We start from the raw sequence: 15,947 nt of genomic DNA on the forward strand, positions 1-15,947 counted from the left end.
TGATGCAAGCAGTAGAATCAGATTTAAAAAACTGATAAAAAATACACCTTATGGAACAACGGGTACTGTGAAGAGACACATACACAGGCACAGACACACATACACATGATAAGACATGCACTTTACACCAGTGGCGGTCAGTGCCGTTTATGATGAGGGAGGACATTTTTTTCTATTACAGCATGTTGGATGACTGTCATTCATATTCCATTCACCCAGTTCAATGTAACATCGATAGGTTTAGGCTACTACATGATAATCAAATTTTCCCTGTACCCATCATGAGGTTGTTACAACCTAGCCTATGAATGGAAGTTAACAACGTAGGTGCACACAGGTCGAGACAACACTTTGAGATGACAGACAGTGACACATGGACAGACAGTGACACATTCAATACCGCCTTGCACACTCTTGCCTGCATCTAGCTTATCTAGGGTGTAATCATTAGTCCAACAGTTACAAACTAGAGTTTCTATTGGACAAATTCAGGTATTTTTATCCCCATTTCGTTTGCTTCTGTTTAAGAAAGGTTTTTCAACAGAATCGGAGGAATGAATACACCCCTGATCACACATAAACATAGTTCACTTTCATAGCAGCCACATTTGTGGACTTCAATGAACAACACATCAGCTGTATGTGACCAGGCGAAAAAACCTTTCCAAGCCAAACCATGTCATAACCGCTACACACAGCCTACATCGTTGTCCCCATATTAGCTAAAGTAACGTCCTAGTCAACATAGCTAACAGAACTAATGCATTAGTAAACCCACTACAATCATGCAGTAACATTACAGTGTATAGTCAGTAAGCAGTTACACCGGTAGGGCCCCGGTGGCAATAAATTAATAAAACCAAAAGCTTTCCTTGACTTGGAAGAGTTCCAGTATTGTGTTGGATAGTCATAGCCAGCTAGCTAACATAGCATCCCTCTGTTTGAGCCGGGTGTTTGAGTAACTAAACTAGCCAGCTGCATTTGCTAGCTACAGTGAGGGAAAAAAGTATTTGATCCCCTGCTGATTTTGTACGTTTGCCCACTGACAAAGAAATTATCAGTCTATAATTTTAATGGTAGGTTTATCTGAACAGTGAGAGACAGAATAACAACAAAAAAATCCAGAAAAAAACATGTTATAAATTGATTTGCATTTTAATGAGAGAAATAAGTATTTGACCCCCTCTCAATCAGAAAGATTTCTGGCTCCCAGGTGTCTTTTATACAGGTAATGAGCTGAGATTAGGAGCACACTCTTAAAGGGAGTGCTCCTAATCTCAGCTTGTTACCTGTATAAAAGACATATGTCCACAGAAGCAATCAATCAGATTCCAAACTCTCCACCATGGCCAAGACCAAAGAGCTCTCCAAGGATGCCAGGGATTAGGAGCACTCCCTTTAAGAGTGTGCTCCTAATCTCAGTTTGTTACCTGTATAAAAGACATATGTCCACAGAAGCAATCAATCAATCAGATTCCAAACTCTCCACCATGGCCAAGACCAAAGAGCTCTCCAAGGATGCCAGGAACAAGATTGTAGACCTACACAAGGCTGGAATGGGCTACAAGACCATCGGCAAGCAGCTTGGTGAGAAGATGACAACAGTTGGTGTGATTATTTGCAAATGGAAGAAACACAAAAGAACTGTCAATCTCCCTCGGCCTGGGGCTCCATGCAAGATCTCACCTCGTGGAGTTGCAATGATCATGAGAACGGTGAGGAATCAGCCCAGAACTACACGGGAGGATCTTGTCAATGATCTCAAGGCAGCCGGGACCATAGTCACCAAGAAAACAATTGGTAACACACTACGCCTTGAAGGACTGAAATCCTGCAGCACCTGCAAGGTCCCCCTGCTCAAGAAAGCACATATACAGGGCCGTCTGAAGTTTGCCAATGAACATCTGAATGATTCAAACTCGCCGTGTTTGGAGGAGGAGGAATGCTGCCTATGACCCCAAGAACACCATCCCCACCGTCAAACATGGAGGTGGAAATATTATGCTTTGGGGGTGTTTTTCTGCTAAGGGGACAGGACAACTTCACCGCATCAAAGGGACGATGGACGGGGCCATGTACCGTCAAATCTTGGGTGAGAACCTCCTTCCCTCAGCCAGGGCATTGAAAATGGGTCGTGGATGGGTATTCCAGCATGACAATGACCCAAAACACACGGCCAAGGCAACAAAATAGTGGCTCAAGAAGAAGCACATTAAGGTCCTGGAGTGGCCTAGCCAGTCTCCAGACCTTAATCCCATAGAACATCTGTGGAGGGAGCTGAAGGTTTGAGTTGCCAAACGTCAGCCTCGAAACCTTAATGACTTGGAGAAGATCTGCAAAGAGGAGTGGAACAAAATCCCTCCTGAGATGTGTGCAAACCTGGTGGCCAACTACAAGAAACGTCTGACCTCTGTGATTGCCAAAAAGGGTTTTGCCACCAAGTACTAAATTATGTTTTGCAGAGGGGTCAAATACTTATTTCCCTCATTAAAATGCAAATCAATTTATATATTTTTTTTACATGCGTTTATCTGGATTTATTTGTTGTTATTCTGTCTCTCACTGTTCAAATAAACCTACCATTAAAATTATAGACTGATCATTTCTTTGTCAGTGGGCAAACGTTGTCACGTTCGTTGAAGGACGGGTCAGACCAAGGCGCAGCGTGATATGCATACATGTTTATTTTCACTGAATAAACACCACAACAAAACAAGAAACGAAACGTGAAGTCCAAGGTAGCACACACAACATACCTTATCGGAACAAGATCCCACAACTACACAGTGCCAATAGGCTGCCTAAGTATGGTCCCCAATCAGAGACAACGAGCGACAGCTGCCTCTGATTGGGAACCACACCGGCCAACATAGAAATACACATACTAGATAATACAACATAGAACATACACAACAAAGAATATACACACCCTGACTCAACCTATAAGAGTCCCCTGAGTCAGGGCGTGACAGTACCCCCCCCCAAAGGTGCGGACTCCGACCGCACAACATAAACATAACAGGGTAGGGGCCGGGTGGGCATTCCGCCTCGGAGGCGGATCCGGCTCGGGGCGTGACGACCTCTCACTCTCCGTCTCCCTGTTGCGCCCCTGGTCTGGTCTGGACCTCGGCGCGCTACCTCCCCTCTCCTTCCTCCCACGATACGCCAGGCCCTGTCTGGACCCTGGTGTGGGAGACCCCGAACCTGGAGAGGGGCTGACGTCATGGTCTGGACTGGAGCCGCTGACCGGAGCTGGATCAGGCACCGGTGGAGCGGATTGCTCTGGCTCCGGAGTGGAGCCGCTGACCGGAGCTGGATCAGGCACCGGTGGAGCGGACTGCTCTGGCTCCGGAGTGGAACGGGCACGGCCGTGCCGGACTGGACAAACGCACCACTGGTCTGGTGCGAGGAGCCGGAACAGGCCGGGCCGGACTGGCGACGCGCACCACTGGCTTGGTGCGAGGATCAGGAACAGGCCGGGCCGGACTGATGACGCGCACCACTGGCTTGGTGCGAGGAGCAGGAACAGGCCGGGCTGGCGACGCGCTCCACTGGCTTGGTGAGAGGAGCAGGAACAGGCCGGGCCGGGCTGGCGACGCGCACCACTGGCTTGGTGCGAGGAGCAGGAACAGGCCGGGCCGGACTGGCGACGCGCACCACTGGCTTGGTGCGAGGAACAGGAACAGGCCGGGCCGGGCTGGCGACGCGCACCACTGGCTTGGTGCGAGGAGCAGGAACAGGCCGGGCCGGGCTGGCGACGCGCACCACTGGCTTGGTGCGAGGAGCAGGAACAGGCCGGGCCGGGCTGGCGACGCGCACCACTGGCTTGGTGCGAGGAGCAGGAACAGGCCGGGCCGGGCTGGCGACGCGCACCACTGGCTTGGTGCGAGGAGCAGGAACGGGTCGGGCCGTACTGGGAACACGCACCACTGGCTTAGTGCGGGGAGCAGGAACGGGCCGGACCGGACTGGCGACACGCACCACTTGCTTGGTGCGGGGAGCAGGACTGGGTTCCTTTATTAACCCCCGCTCCTTCTGCTGCCTAACCAGCTCCTCTCGCCGTGCCTCTACACTCTCATTCTCCCTTTTAGCCTCCTGTAGCGCCTCCCTCTGACCGAATAACTCCTGCTCCCTCTGAACCAATAGCCCCCGTAACATGGTGGCCTCCTAACCTGCAGACCCGCCCTTTAACGGCCTCCTGCTGCCTCGTTGTCCACACCGTGTGCCCCCCCCCCCAAAAAAAAAATGTTATTGGGGTTGCCTCTCGGGTCTCCTTCGTCGGCACTGTTGGCGCCGTTTCTCCTCTCTATACCGGGCCTCCACTGTCTCCTCCCAAGGACGGCGATCCATCCCACCCTGAATCTCCTCCCAAGTCCAGGATCCCTTACCGTCCAGGATCTCCTCCCAGGTCCAGGCTGTCTGCTCCTGGACACGCTGCTTGGTCCTCGTTTGGTGGGATCTTCTGTCATGTTCGTTGAAGGACGGGTCAGACCAAGGCGCAGCGTGATATGCATACATGTTTATTTTCACTGAATAAACACCACGACAAAACAAGAAACGAAACGTGAAGTCCAAGGTAGCACACACAACATACCTTACACAGAACAAGATCCCACAACTACATAGTGCCAATAGGCTGCCTAAGTACGGTCCCCAATCAGAGACAACGAGCGACAGCTGCCTCTGATTGGGAACCACACTGGCCAACATAGAAATACACATACTAGATAATACAACATAGAACATACACAACAAAGAATATGCACACCCTGACTCAACATATAAGAGTCCCCTGAGTCAGGGCGTGACAAACGTACAAAATCAGCAGGGGATCAAATACTTTTTTCCCTCACTGTAAGTAAGTGAAACTGAAAGTGAAAAGAAAATGACGAAATCTCTTTCCTTCTCTCTTGCTTGTCCTTCATTTTTGAAGAAATTAATTTGTTGAAAACTGTTCAACTATTGTCTTTCTCTCTCTTTGAGTCAACTACTCACAACATTTTATGCACTGCTGTGCTAGCTAGCTGTAGCTTATTATTTCAGTACTAGATTCATTCTCTGATCCTTTGATTGGGTGGACAACATGTCAGTTCATGCTGCAAGAGCTCTGATAGGTTGGAGGACGTCCTAGGTTTTGTATTGAAGCCAATGTACCAAGAGCTACACCATGGTGCTACCCTACAGAGTGCTGTTGAGGCTACTGTAGACCTTTGTTGAAAAAGTCTGTTTTAATCAACTATTTGGTGAATATATTTAGTATAGTTTTATCTAAAAAGATAACTTTTTAAATGTTTTACCATTTAAAAAAAATGAATTTCACTGAGGAGGATGGTCCTCCCCTTCCTCCTCTGAGGAGCCTCCACTGCTCTACATACACGTACACATGGATTTAGTGGCCTGAGGGACCACACTTAATGTGTTGTGAAAAGTGTTGTGAAATGTAATGTCATGTAATATTTTAAATTGTATATAACTGGCTTAATGTTGCTGGACCCCAGGAAGAGTAGCCTTGACAGCAGCTAATGGGGATCCCTAATAAATACAAATACAATACAATAGGAGCAACCTGGTCTCAGAACATTTTGTATTATTCTGTATATAAATCCGAGACACTACATTTAGTATGATATGTTACGTTTGGTATGGTTACATAAGACAGATGGTTATGTAAGGCAAAAATGAAAGGAAGGTGGTTAGTCGGGGTGGCTGGGTAGGCGTATAACGCAAATGTCTAGCAACCCAAAGGTTGCGAGTTTGAATCTCATCACGGACAACTTTAGCATTTCAGCTAATTAGCAACTTTTCAACTACTTGCTACATTTTAGCTACTTTGCAACTACTTAGCATGTTAGCTAACCCATTCCCTAACCCTAACCATAACCCTTTTAGCTAACCCTTCCCCTAACCTTAACCATTTAACCTAACTACTAAACGTAACCCTAATCCCTAGCCTCGCTAAAGTTAGTGAGCTAGCTAACGTTAGCCACCTAGCTAGAATTCGTAACATATCATACGTTTAGCAAATTCATAACATATTGTACGTTTAGCAAATTGGTAACATACAGTGGGGAGAACAAGTATTTGATGCACTGCCAATTTTGCAGGTTTTCCTACTTACAAAGCATGTAGAGGTCTGTAATTTTTATCATAGGTACACTTCAAGTGTGAGAGACGGAATCTAAAACAACAATCCAGAAAATCACATTGTATGATTTTTAAGTAATTCATTTGCATTTTATTGCATGACATAAGTATTTGATCACCTACCAACCAGTAAGAATTCCGGCTCTCACAGACCTGTTAGTTTTTCTTTAAGAAGCCCTCCTGTTCTCCACTCATTACCTGTATTAACTGCATCTGTTTGAACTCGTTACCTGTATAAAAGACACCTGTCCACACACTCAATCAAACAGACTCCAACCTCTCCACAATGGCCAAGACCAGAGAGCTGTGTAAGGACATCAGGGATAAAATTGTAGACCTGCACAAGGCTGGAATGGGCTACAGGACAATAGGCAAGTAGCTTGGTGAGAAGGCAACAACTGTTGGCGCAATTATTAGAAAATGGAAGAAGTTCAAGATGACGGTCAATCACCCTCGGTCTGGGGCTCCATGCAAGATCTCACCTCGTGGGGCATCAATGATCATGAGGAAGGTGAGGGATCAGCCCAGAACTACACGACAGGACCTGGTCAATGACCTGAAGAGAGCTGGGACCACAGTTTCAAAGAAAACCATTAGTAACACACTACGCCGTCATGGATTAAAATCCTGCAGCGCACGCAAGGTCCCCCTGCTCAAGCCAGCGCATGTCCAGGCCCGTCTGAAGTTTGCCAATGACCATCAGGATGATCCAGAGGAGGAATGGGAGAAGGTCATGTGGTCTGATGAGACAAAAATACAGCTTTTTGGTCTAAACTCCACTCGCCGTGTTTGGAGGAAGAAGAAGGATGAGTACAACCCCAAGAACACCATCCCAACCGTGAAGTATGGAGGTGGAAACATCATTCTTTGGGGATGCTTTTCTTCAAAGGGGACAGGACGACTGCACCGTATTGAGGGGAGGATGGATGGGGCCATGTATCGCGAGATCTTGGCCAACAACCTCCTTCCCTCATTTAGAGCATTGAAGATGGGTCGTGGCTGGGTCTTCCAGCATGAGAACGACCCGAAACACACAGCCAGGGCAACTAAGGAGTGGCTCCGTAAGAAGCATCTCAAGGTCCTGGAGTGGCCTAGCCAGTCTCCAGACCTGAACCTAATAGAAAATCTTTGGAGGGAGCTGAAAGTCCGTATTGCCCAGCGACAGCCCCGAAACCTGAAGGATCTGGAGAAGGTCTGTATGGAGGAGTGGGCCAAAATCCCTGCTGCAGTGTTTGCAAACCTGGTCAAGACCTACAGGAAACGTATGATCTCTGTAATTGCAAACAAAGGTTTCTGTACCAAATATTAAGTTCTGCTTTTCTGATGTATCAAATACTTATGTCATGCAATAAAATGCAAATTAATTACTTAAAAATCATACAATGTGATTTTCTGGATTTTTGGATAAAAATTACAGACCTCTACATGTTTTGTAAGTAGGAAAACCTACAAAATCGGCAGTGTATCAAATACTTCTTCTCCCCACTGTATAATACGAATTGTAATGTGTAACATATCATGTAAAATGGGTGATGGACATCCACAAATTAATACATACCATATGAAATGCAACATGCCTCGGGTTTACGTACAGAATAATATGAAATGCTCTGAGACCAGGTTGATAGGGGACATTGGTGCAGGAAGGGGGCAGTGTATTTCTGATATAGTGAAGCTAGAGACAAGGGAACCGACTTTAGACACCACAGCCTATGTTCCAAATGACACCCTATTTCCTACATAGTGCACTACTTTTGACCAGGGCCCATAGGGAATAGGGTGTAATTTGGGACATATTCCTGTCTCTCTCTCTGAAGCCTGGGGAGAGGATCTCGCCAGTCTTAGCTAACACTCAATATGGGGTCTCATTCCAAAGTGCTACTGTTTTAATTGTCATCATACAGCACTGTGCAAACATCCACGCAACCCAGATGGCTAGGCTGATTCTTGTCTAGTGGGAGAAACAGCTATGTGCCAATAGCCAGACTGTCTGGACGACTAGTGCCATTAAAGCCATACAATGAGATTGCTCAGTGAAGAAGAAGAACCCTAAACCACTAAAGTTCCTCTGCCATGTTAGCAGTCCGAGGTTGGGCTTAACCTCATAAATCACTGGTGTGAGACGCAGCCATAAACAGCAACCTTTAGAGGCAGGCAGGGTCTCAGCTGGGCTCCCTGAGGAGAAGCTGTGGCCTGGATGATTATAGATCTACAGATGATGACGTCGGAGGATTCCTGCAACCGAGCATGTGGCGGAGGGAACATAAACACAATGCTGATGTATTTCACATTCAATGGCACTGTTTAAAAAGAAATTATACATGAAAAGGCCACAGTGGAATATGTTTGGTGAGGGTGTCAGAGGGGTCTCTCTCTCTCTCTCTCTCTCTCTCTCTCTCTCTCTCTCTCTCTCTCTCTCTCTCTCTCTCTCTCTCTCTCTCTCTCTCTCTCTCTCTCTCTCTCTCTCTCTCTCTCTCTCTCTCTCTCTCTCTCTCTCTCTCTCTCTCTCATAATCATGTTTTCAGGAATAACAGAATGCTCAAGGTAATTTGCATCCCTGTGTCCTGGGGGTAAATTTGGTCACCGAAGCTGCCCCCATCTGCATTTTTGTCAAAATTGAGTTATTGACATAGCCTTGTTCTGTTAAATGTTCTCCTCTGTATAGTACTCTAAATACCCCAATTCATGTTGCTAAGTTGAAAAGAATACAATATAAAAATTGTTGACACCATTCAAATCAGTCAGTGTATGGGACTTTCAAGCCAATTATCTCAGAATCATCTTTTTGCAAATATAACCTTATAGTCCCAAGCTCTCGATATATCAATCGACATACAAAATCAAATTATATGCATTGCATACTAACTATGAAATAATTCAAATATGGCCTCTCAGGTGGAGAGGACATATTTACATTAAAACACTCAACGTTTCTGAACCACCAATAACACAATAATATAATCTATCTACATCTTACTTATCCATGATCAGATCATGGTCAAATTAAATCAAAAGGAGAACAACAAAGAGTCCAAGATGATTTTGATGTTGAGACAGCATAGTGTTCATTGGAAAGTAATATGCACAAGGAACCATGCACCAATTAAACACAAAGGAATCCATTTAAGGAAATGCAGCACATCTACAGATTTATGCAAATCAGGCTTTCACATGCGCTCTGTACATTTGTTAACTTGCTGTTGCCTGAGGCTGTAGACAGCTCCACACACATGAAAGGAAAGGAGGGAGTCAGACCAGCCCACTGCTGCACACGGAGGGAGCTGCCTGCCTTCCTGCTTGCCTGCCTGCTGCAGCTAGCACAGGGACCATTGATCTATCTCCTCCTCCTCACAGAACAATAGAGGAAATGCCAGTGCTGTCTTTTATCAATCCAGGGATAAGTGAGATGAAGGCTAATATCAAGCATTAGGATGTTTAGGGTGATACTATATCAAACTGGGCTGCTCTGTTCCATTTCATAACATCGATAATGTATCGACATACAACTCCAAATAATATGAGTTCAGAGTTGCTAAGGGGGATGTTGTCATTATAATTCAATGATGGGTAAATAGAATAACATATTATGTTGTATGCACCCAATATGGTTGATTTTTGTTTGGTTATTTTCAAAGGCAGTTTATATATTTAAAAAAAGCTGGTAATTTAATTATTTACATTTCCTCTTTTAAACATGTATTTATAAAATGTTACAGTATTACCAAAAGACAAAAGCTGACAATTTTGTGTTGATTTGATGCTTGCAAGAAACAGCACATGAATTCATCTGACATTAGTCCGACAACATAAACTGAGTATACAAAACATTAAGAACACCTGCTCTTTCCATGACAGATTGGCCAGGTGAATCCAGGTGAAAGCTATGATCCCTCATTGATTTCACTTGTTAAATCCACTTCAATCAGTGTAGATGAAGGGGAGGAAACAGGTTAAAGAAGGATTTTAAAGCTTTGAGACAATTGAGACATGGATTGTGTATGTGTGCCATTCAGTGTGAATGGGCAAGACAAAATATTTAAGTGCCTTTGAATGGGGTATGGTAGTAGGTGCCAGGCTCACCGATTTGTGTCAAGAACTGCAACGCTGCTGGGTTTTTCACGCTCAACAACTTCTCGTGTGTATCAAGAATGGTCCACCACCCAAAGGACATCCAGCCAACTGTGGGAAGCACTGGAGTCAACGTGTGTGGGTGGGGGGGATGGCAACTCAATATTACAAAGGTGTTCCTAATGTTTGGTATACTCACTGTATATCAGTCCCTTTTGTCTGCCATAATTACTCAACAGAATGATGGACATACAGCTGAATAGGGGCACAACTTTTTGGTGTAATTCCAGTCATGCACTATGGAGGCATAATCAAGTACTTTCACCCTCGCTGTCAATCACAATCCTCCGCCGAATTATTCATAAAAGCATATTTTATTTATGGCTGCATTTTCCCATTCTACCTACAAGTTTGCAGAAGCCCTAGCTCTGGCAGAGACAGAGCTGCCAGGGCACCTCACAGAGACAGAGATGCTTCCATCTCTCATACAAGCGGAGGAAGCCAAGGGGGTGTGGGTCCACGTTAGGCAGACATCCTTATTATTTATATATAGTAGTATCTGTTGAGATCTTCAAGCATTTTCATATGTAAAACATTAGCTCTGTTATCTGGGAAAATCCATGAAGCAGGTTATACAGTAGTTGTAGGTAGACATAGTGCACATATAATTATATTCATCTGAAATCAGAGTGCAAGAAGATTTCAACTTGGAGATATCATGCTTTATTTGTACTATAAATAATCTAAATTGACCTAACGAAAACATAGTTTGAAAGTACCTTTGTAGGCGAAACACGATATGCAGCTCTCACATTTCAGAGGCTAAATTTAGCCTAATTAACTAACTTCATCTTAATGAATACGGACTCCTGCAAGCTATCTCGGAAATAGAACTAGGATCATCATCACCAGACAAACTCAGTTATCCATATACAAAACAGCATCAGTCATTTACTCACATGATTTTCTTTGTTACTAGAATATCTACTGTAAATTAAAATCTAATACAGTCCATGATGTTTAATGCAGTGGGATGCAAAAATATGAATACATAGTTTATCATATAGTTATACTCATAGAAATATAATGATTATTCTAATTATGTGGTTATACTAAATCAACACTTGGTGATTCATACATTTACTGTATCAAATATTATTATTTTTTGACAGTATTACAACTTCTCTGACTAATGATCTGACAAAATAAAAACATATACCACAATGGTAGTCAATTTACCAAAGAGTTTTCCCCCACATTAAAACGGGTTGCCATAGTGATGGCAGGCATAACGAGCAGCTTAACTGCATGATGGAAATCATTTGTTGAGAATTCATTCAGAGAAAGATGACATCTTTATTTTCCTTGGAATCAAAACAAATTGATAAAAATTCACTTCCAAATTAAAACATGTCTTGATAATATGCAGGCCCATTACCAATGAGAGTACATCAAATGAGATAGTTAGCATAATTATGGTACTGTGTCTATGACATTCAGAGTATTTAACATACAGTACTAAAATGCAGGATTCCAGGGCAATATGTTTATGTGGTCTGGGCTCCAGTAACTAACTGTTCATGTCAGATCCTAGTCATTTATTTCCAGTGACACAAAATAAACTACAAGACCTTGTAAATAGAACCATCACTTTAAGCTCATCTAAATAAAAGAAAAAAAAATCAAGTCAACCTATAATAAGCAGGAGAGAGAAAGCGCTTTCCACATTGATGTCATGGCAACATCTCATGGGAGCCTGCCAAACCCTGAACAACCCTGCTAGCCTGTACAGAGCCAGACCAAAGACCCTCAAGGACTAGTCACATCAGAAACATTGAGATTAGACACCAACATTCCTTCTGAGAGTGAGACAATGATTATGTTTATATGAGTTGATATTTGTGCTGTTTGACTTAATTCAATACTGGAATACATATTAAGTCTAAAGAATGGATTGACATGGTCTTTCAATTTCAAGAGGGGTGTTAAATTAGTTGAGACATTAAAGCCTTAAGGTGAGAAAATAAGAATATCATCAGATCAATGTTTCTCCAAGATAGATAAAAAAAAGTGTCACATTTTTGTGATTTTGTTCCCTGAACAATAAACAGACAATGTCCTGTTGAGCCTAAGGACATGCTTCCTACAGGGCAGAACATTCCAACTGATAAACAAGATGTGAATCGGTGATCTAAAGCACAAGCTACTCCCTACCCAAAACAATCTTCTAGTCTGACCTTTTTGCCTGTTTTACAAGTCACTATGAATGGAGCTGCAGGTCAAGTTTAAAGCTAAGCATGAATCCCTGTCATTTCCACATAAAAGGAGGCCAAATTGATTTGGCTCTGAATGTGAACCTCTGTGTGAAAACTACTCACCCGCGCAGGAGTCATGCAGGGAGATTCTACTCTGTACTGTTATCTTTAAAAGCCGTGCCACCTTCCCTGTGAATCTTTAATAGACCCCATTCAATGTGACAGAGCCCAAGCCATCTGTGCTACAATATGTAATAGCAATGCATGGCAGATTCAATGTACCAGATTAATGATCCAGCCTAGCACCCAGTAAATAAATTTAGTGAATGTTTCAATGTCCTTTAACTATGTCACATATACTAATTAAATCATATTCCCGTGAGGACAGGTTGTTGACCGATTAGATAGACAAACAGATGGATCAGGGAGGAAAGAATTCACAGCCAAGATAAGAGGAGGCGCTCCACTCTTGCCTCACAGATCTCTTTGCTGGAATGAGTGTGTGTGTGTGTGTGTACAGAGATGTCTCAGTGGCTCCTTCCTGTTTGACAAAAGAGGATGGTTGAGGCACAACAAAGGGGGTAGTGCTGGATAACGAGGCATGTTGCCATATTCAAACCCAGTTCACCGCTTCACTGGCACTGCGTGTCTCCCCAGCTGCTGCCAATGCTGACATCCAATTACATGACCTTTGCTATCTAACCCATTTTGATAAGGCATTGAATAATCAGCCTTGCAATTATACCTAACATCTAGTGCTATTTTTCGGTTTTTAAACAACTAATTGACCGACGTCGGTTCAATTATTGAAATTCCATTTAGATCTTAAATTTTTTTTGGAGCTCAATGCACCGTTTCTCTAGAGATAAATCAGATCAAGCCCGAACTGTGCGATGTATGAGTTATAGTTTCCAACAGGCTAATATTCTACATAGTTTAGCGCAGAAAACATGGTAATTAACTACAATGCCCATAATCCATTGCGTTCCTACTTGTCCGGTCTGTGTGGGCACCGAGACGGAGAGAAGAGAAAAAAACGCCCGATCGAGAGGTATAGAGAGCAGTTGCTTCGTGAGGTATCTCTACCTGAAAATACGTGATCTAAGTGATTGATAGTTAGTATTCAACAGTCATAAAAGTATGCCTTATTTACTTTGAAAAACTACTAAAATGTTGATTTCGTCAGACAGCATAGGAAGCAGCTCAGACAGCATAGGAAGCAGCTCTATAGAGATGAGATGATGACCTGGAATGAAATAATAAGGTAATCAAATAAAACAAATGTAATATACACAACAACTGAAATATTTTATTAAAATAATGTAAATAAATTATGGTTAATAAGTGATAAGCTAAACAAACAATCAAAACCGAAATAAAAAAAGTGATTATTTTTTAATAATCTTACCGAAACGACCTCAAAAACCACAAATGTTTTGCTATTCTAAAAGGGTACTCAGCATACTGATGTTTACTACTGCTCGGTAAAGGCACATCCACCATCAAGGACTACCTTTTCAGCAATTATCAACAAGGCCCTATAATGTAAGCCATTGGGTGTTTCACAGCATTAAATGCCATTGGAAAACGATCTCATGTACTGTAGATTCTGACACATTGCAGCATGTATTGAGAACCTAATGTCTTATTATAATCTCATAATGATCATGACTGAATAATAGCCAACATGCACATATCATAGATGCTTCAATGTGTTTGTATTCATTTAATATGCCAGAAGCTGTGCCTTGTCTAACAATTCCTGACTAAAGTTGTTCCTATTTCATAACCAGTCTGTATTTAGTAGAAACTGTAACACAGTTGTCTCTCTAAATATCAAGATCAAATCTTACCATTGCTTGTTGAGAGATTTTGTAGCAAAACTGCAACAGCTATGCAAGCTTTAATTGATTCTCAGAGCCAAACAATTCAACATGTCAGCCCAAACCAAAGGCAGGTGGCATCACATTTCTGCATTCCACAGCAAAACATGACATGTTAGACAGTACAAAAGAGAGAGACAATAGACTTAGCTAGTCTTACCTTAAAAAAAAGATGTAGGTATGCTGTAGCGAATTGTCTCTATTCTGCAGAGGAAGAAAAAAACAACATTTAGATGTAAATGAGCCTAGAGTTAACTATTATTTCCAGAGGCAGTGTAGCAACCAGGGTGCCACGTAAAATCAGGTTGAAAGTGACTATAAAATATAACCACCAATGAACTCAAGGTGATACAGGTTACAGAGAATACGGTGCATTACATAATTTTTCACTGGGAAGGTCTGTAAAGATTGACCCGTTGGAAATGATATGTTTTTCATTATTCCTTTGAATAATAGTCACAGAAACATTAAAAATAACTACTGTAAATGAATACATTGTTCAGTTAAACATGGAAAATGTCCCTTATCAAGCCAGCAAGCTCTGGTATAGAAAGAAATATGGGAAAAATATGGAAAATATATGTTGATCATTAAAATCATGGTAATAGCCGATTGGCAGTGCTCTTTCTGCACTAACCCTCTCAGTAAGAGAGAGAGATTGAGATCTCCCACTGGAGGCAGGAGTGGAGTGTGCACTCTGACTGACACAGATCCATGTTCTCCAGGAGGACTCTGCATGGAGCCAGCCTCTCCCTCTCCCACTCCCAGATCTCACTGCTCTGCATGGGAGCATTTTAGTCACTTGGGTTCACATGTGTATGTACACATACTAATAACACACACAGGCATGCATTTAAAACACACACACACACACGATATTCAATTATATGCCCCGAAATATGCACAGATCATTTCCAACGGGTACTGGACAAGATCTAAAACCACAACATCTGGAGGCAGCAATTATTTAGCTAAACACAACGACAATCATACCGTCAATGAAAACTGTGATCAAACACATAATTTAACTCTATGCCAGATTGATAAGGATAATGATCCTCAAGTTGCGGCACATACCATTCATTTCATGTTTCAGCCTTTGCAATGACTGCTTGTTCAATGACACCCCACTCTCTGAGTAGCCTAATTAAGCATGCAAATTATACGTTTTCTTTCGTAGAGAATATCATTCACTCCATTCATAAAAAAGCTTTTTTAGGCGCACCCTAATTAAGATTGCCTACCTGGCACAGTTGTGTCGCATCCACAGTGCACATTCATAGGCAGTTCTTCCGGTTGCTCTTGGAACAATAGTGCAGCATCGGTCTGACAGCTACATCAGCAACGTGACTTCCCTCAACCAATCATTTCACATGGTTAAAGGAATCAGGAATCGTCCTCTAAAACCTTTGTACACGATTTTGCATACGGTAGGCAAAGCTGGGAAGACAATGTGCACCAATGCTAGCAACTGTAGCCAAAGGTAATATGGCCTCTATAAGCTCAAATTGGATACAATTGTATCTTTTCAAGTCAACAGTGTCGAACTTCATGTATGAATAACCTAATTCCCAGGCTATTTGCGGAAGTGTCTGGG

At 42.9% G+C, this 15,947-nt stretch overlaps 1 protein-coding gene across 1 annotated transcript in view; it reads right to left on the bottom strand.

Moving 5' to 3' along the window:
- LOC311143722 (cysteine/serine-rich nuclear protein 3-like) overlaps positions 1–15,631 on the bottom strand; it is a gene marked incomplete at both ends in the record, with an annotated part of 34,908 nt that extends 19,277 nt beyond the window's left edge. Inside the window, one exon of the mRNA XM_084179595.1 lies at positions 15,595–15,631. Coding sequence (XP_084035721.1) covers positions 15,595–15,631 — 37 coding nt within the window. The remainder of the gene's footprint in view (positions 1–15,594) is intronic.
- Between the last annotated feature and the right edge of the window lie 316 nt (positions 15,632–15,947).

The sequence above is a fragment of the Coregonus lavaretus genome (assembly GCF_964263955.1).
Source record: "Coregonus lavaretus genome assembly, chromosome: 16".
NCBI classification, from domain to species: domain Eukaryota; kingdom Metazoa; phylum Chordata; class Actinopteri; order Salmoniformes; family Salmonidae; genus Coregonus; species Coregonus lavaretus.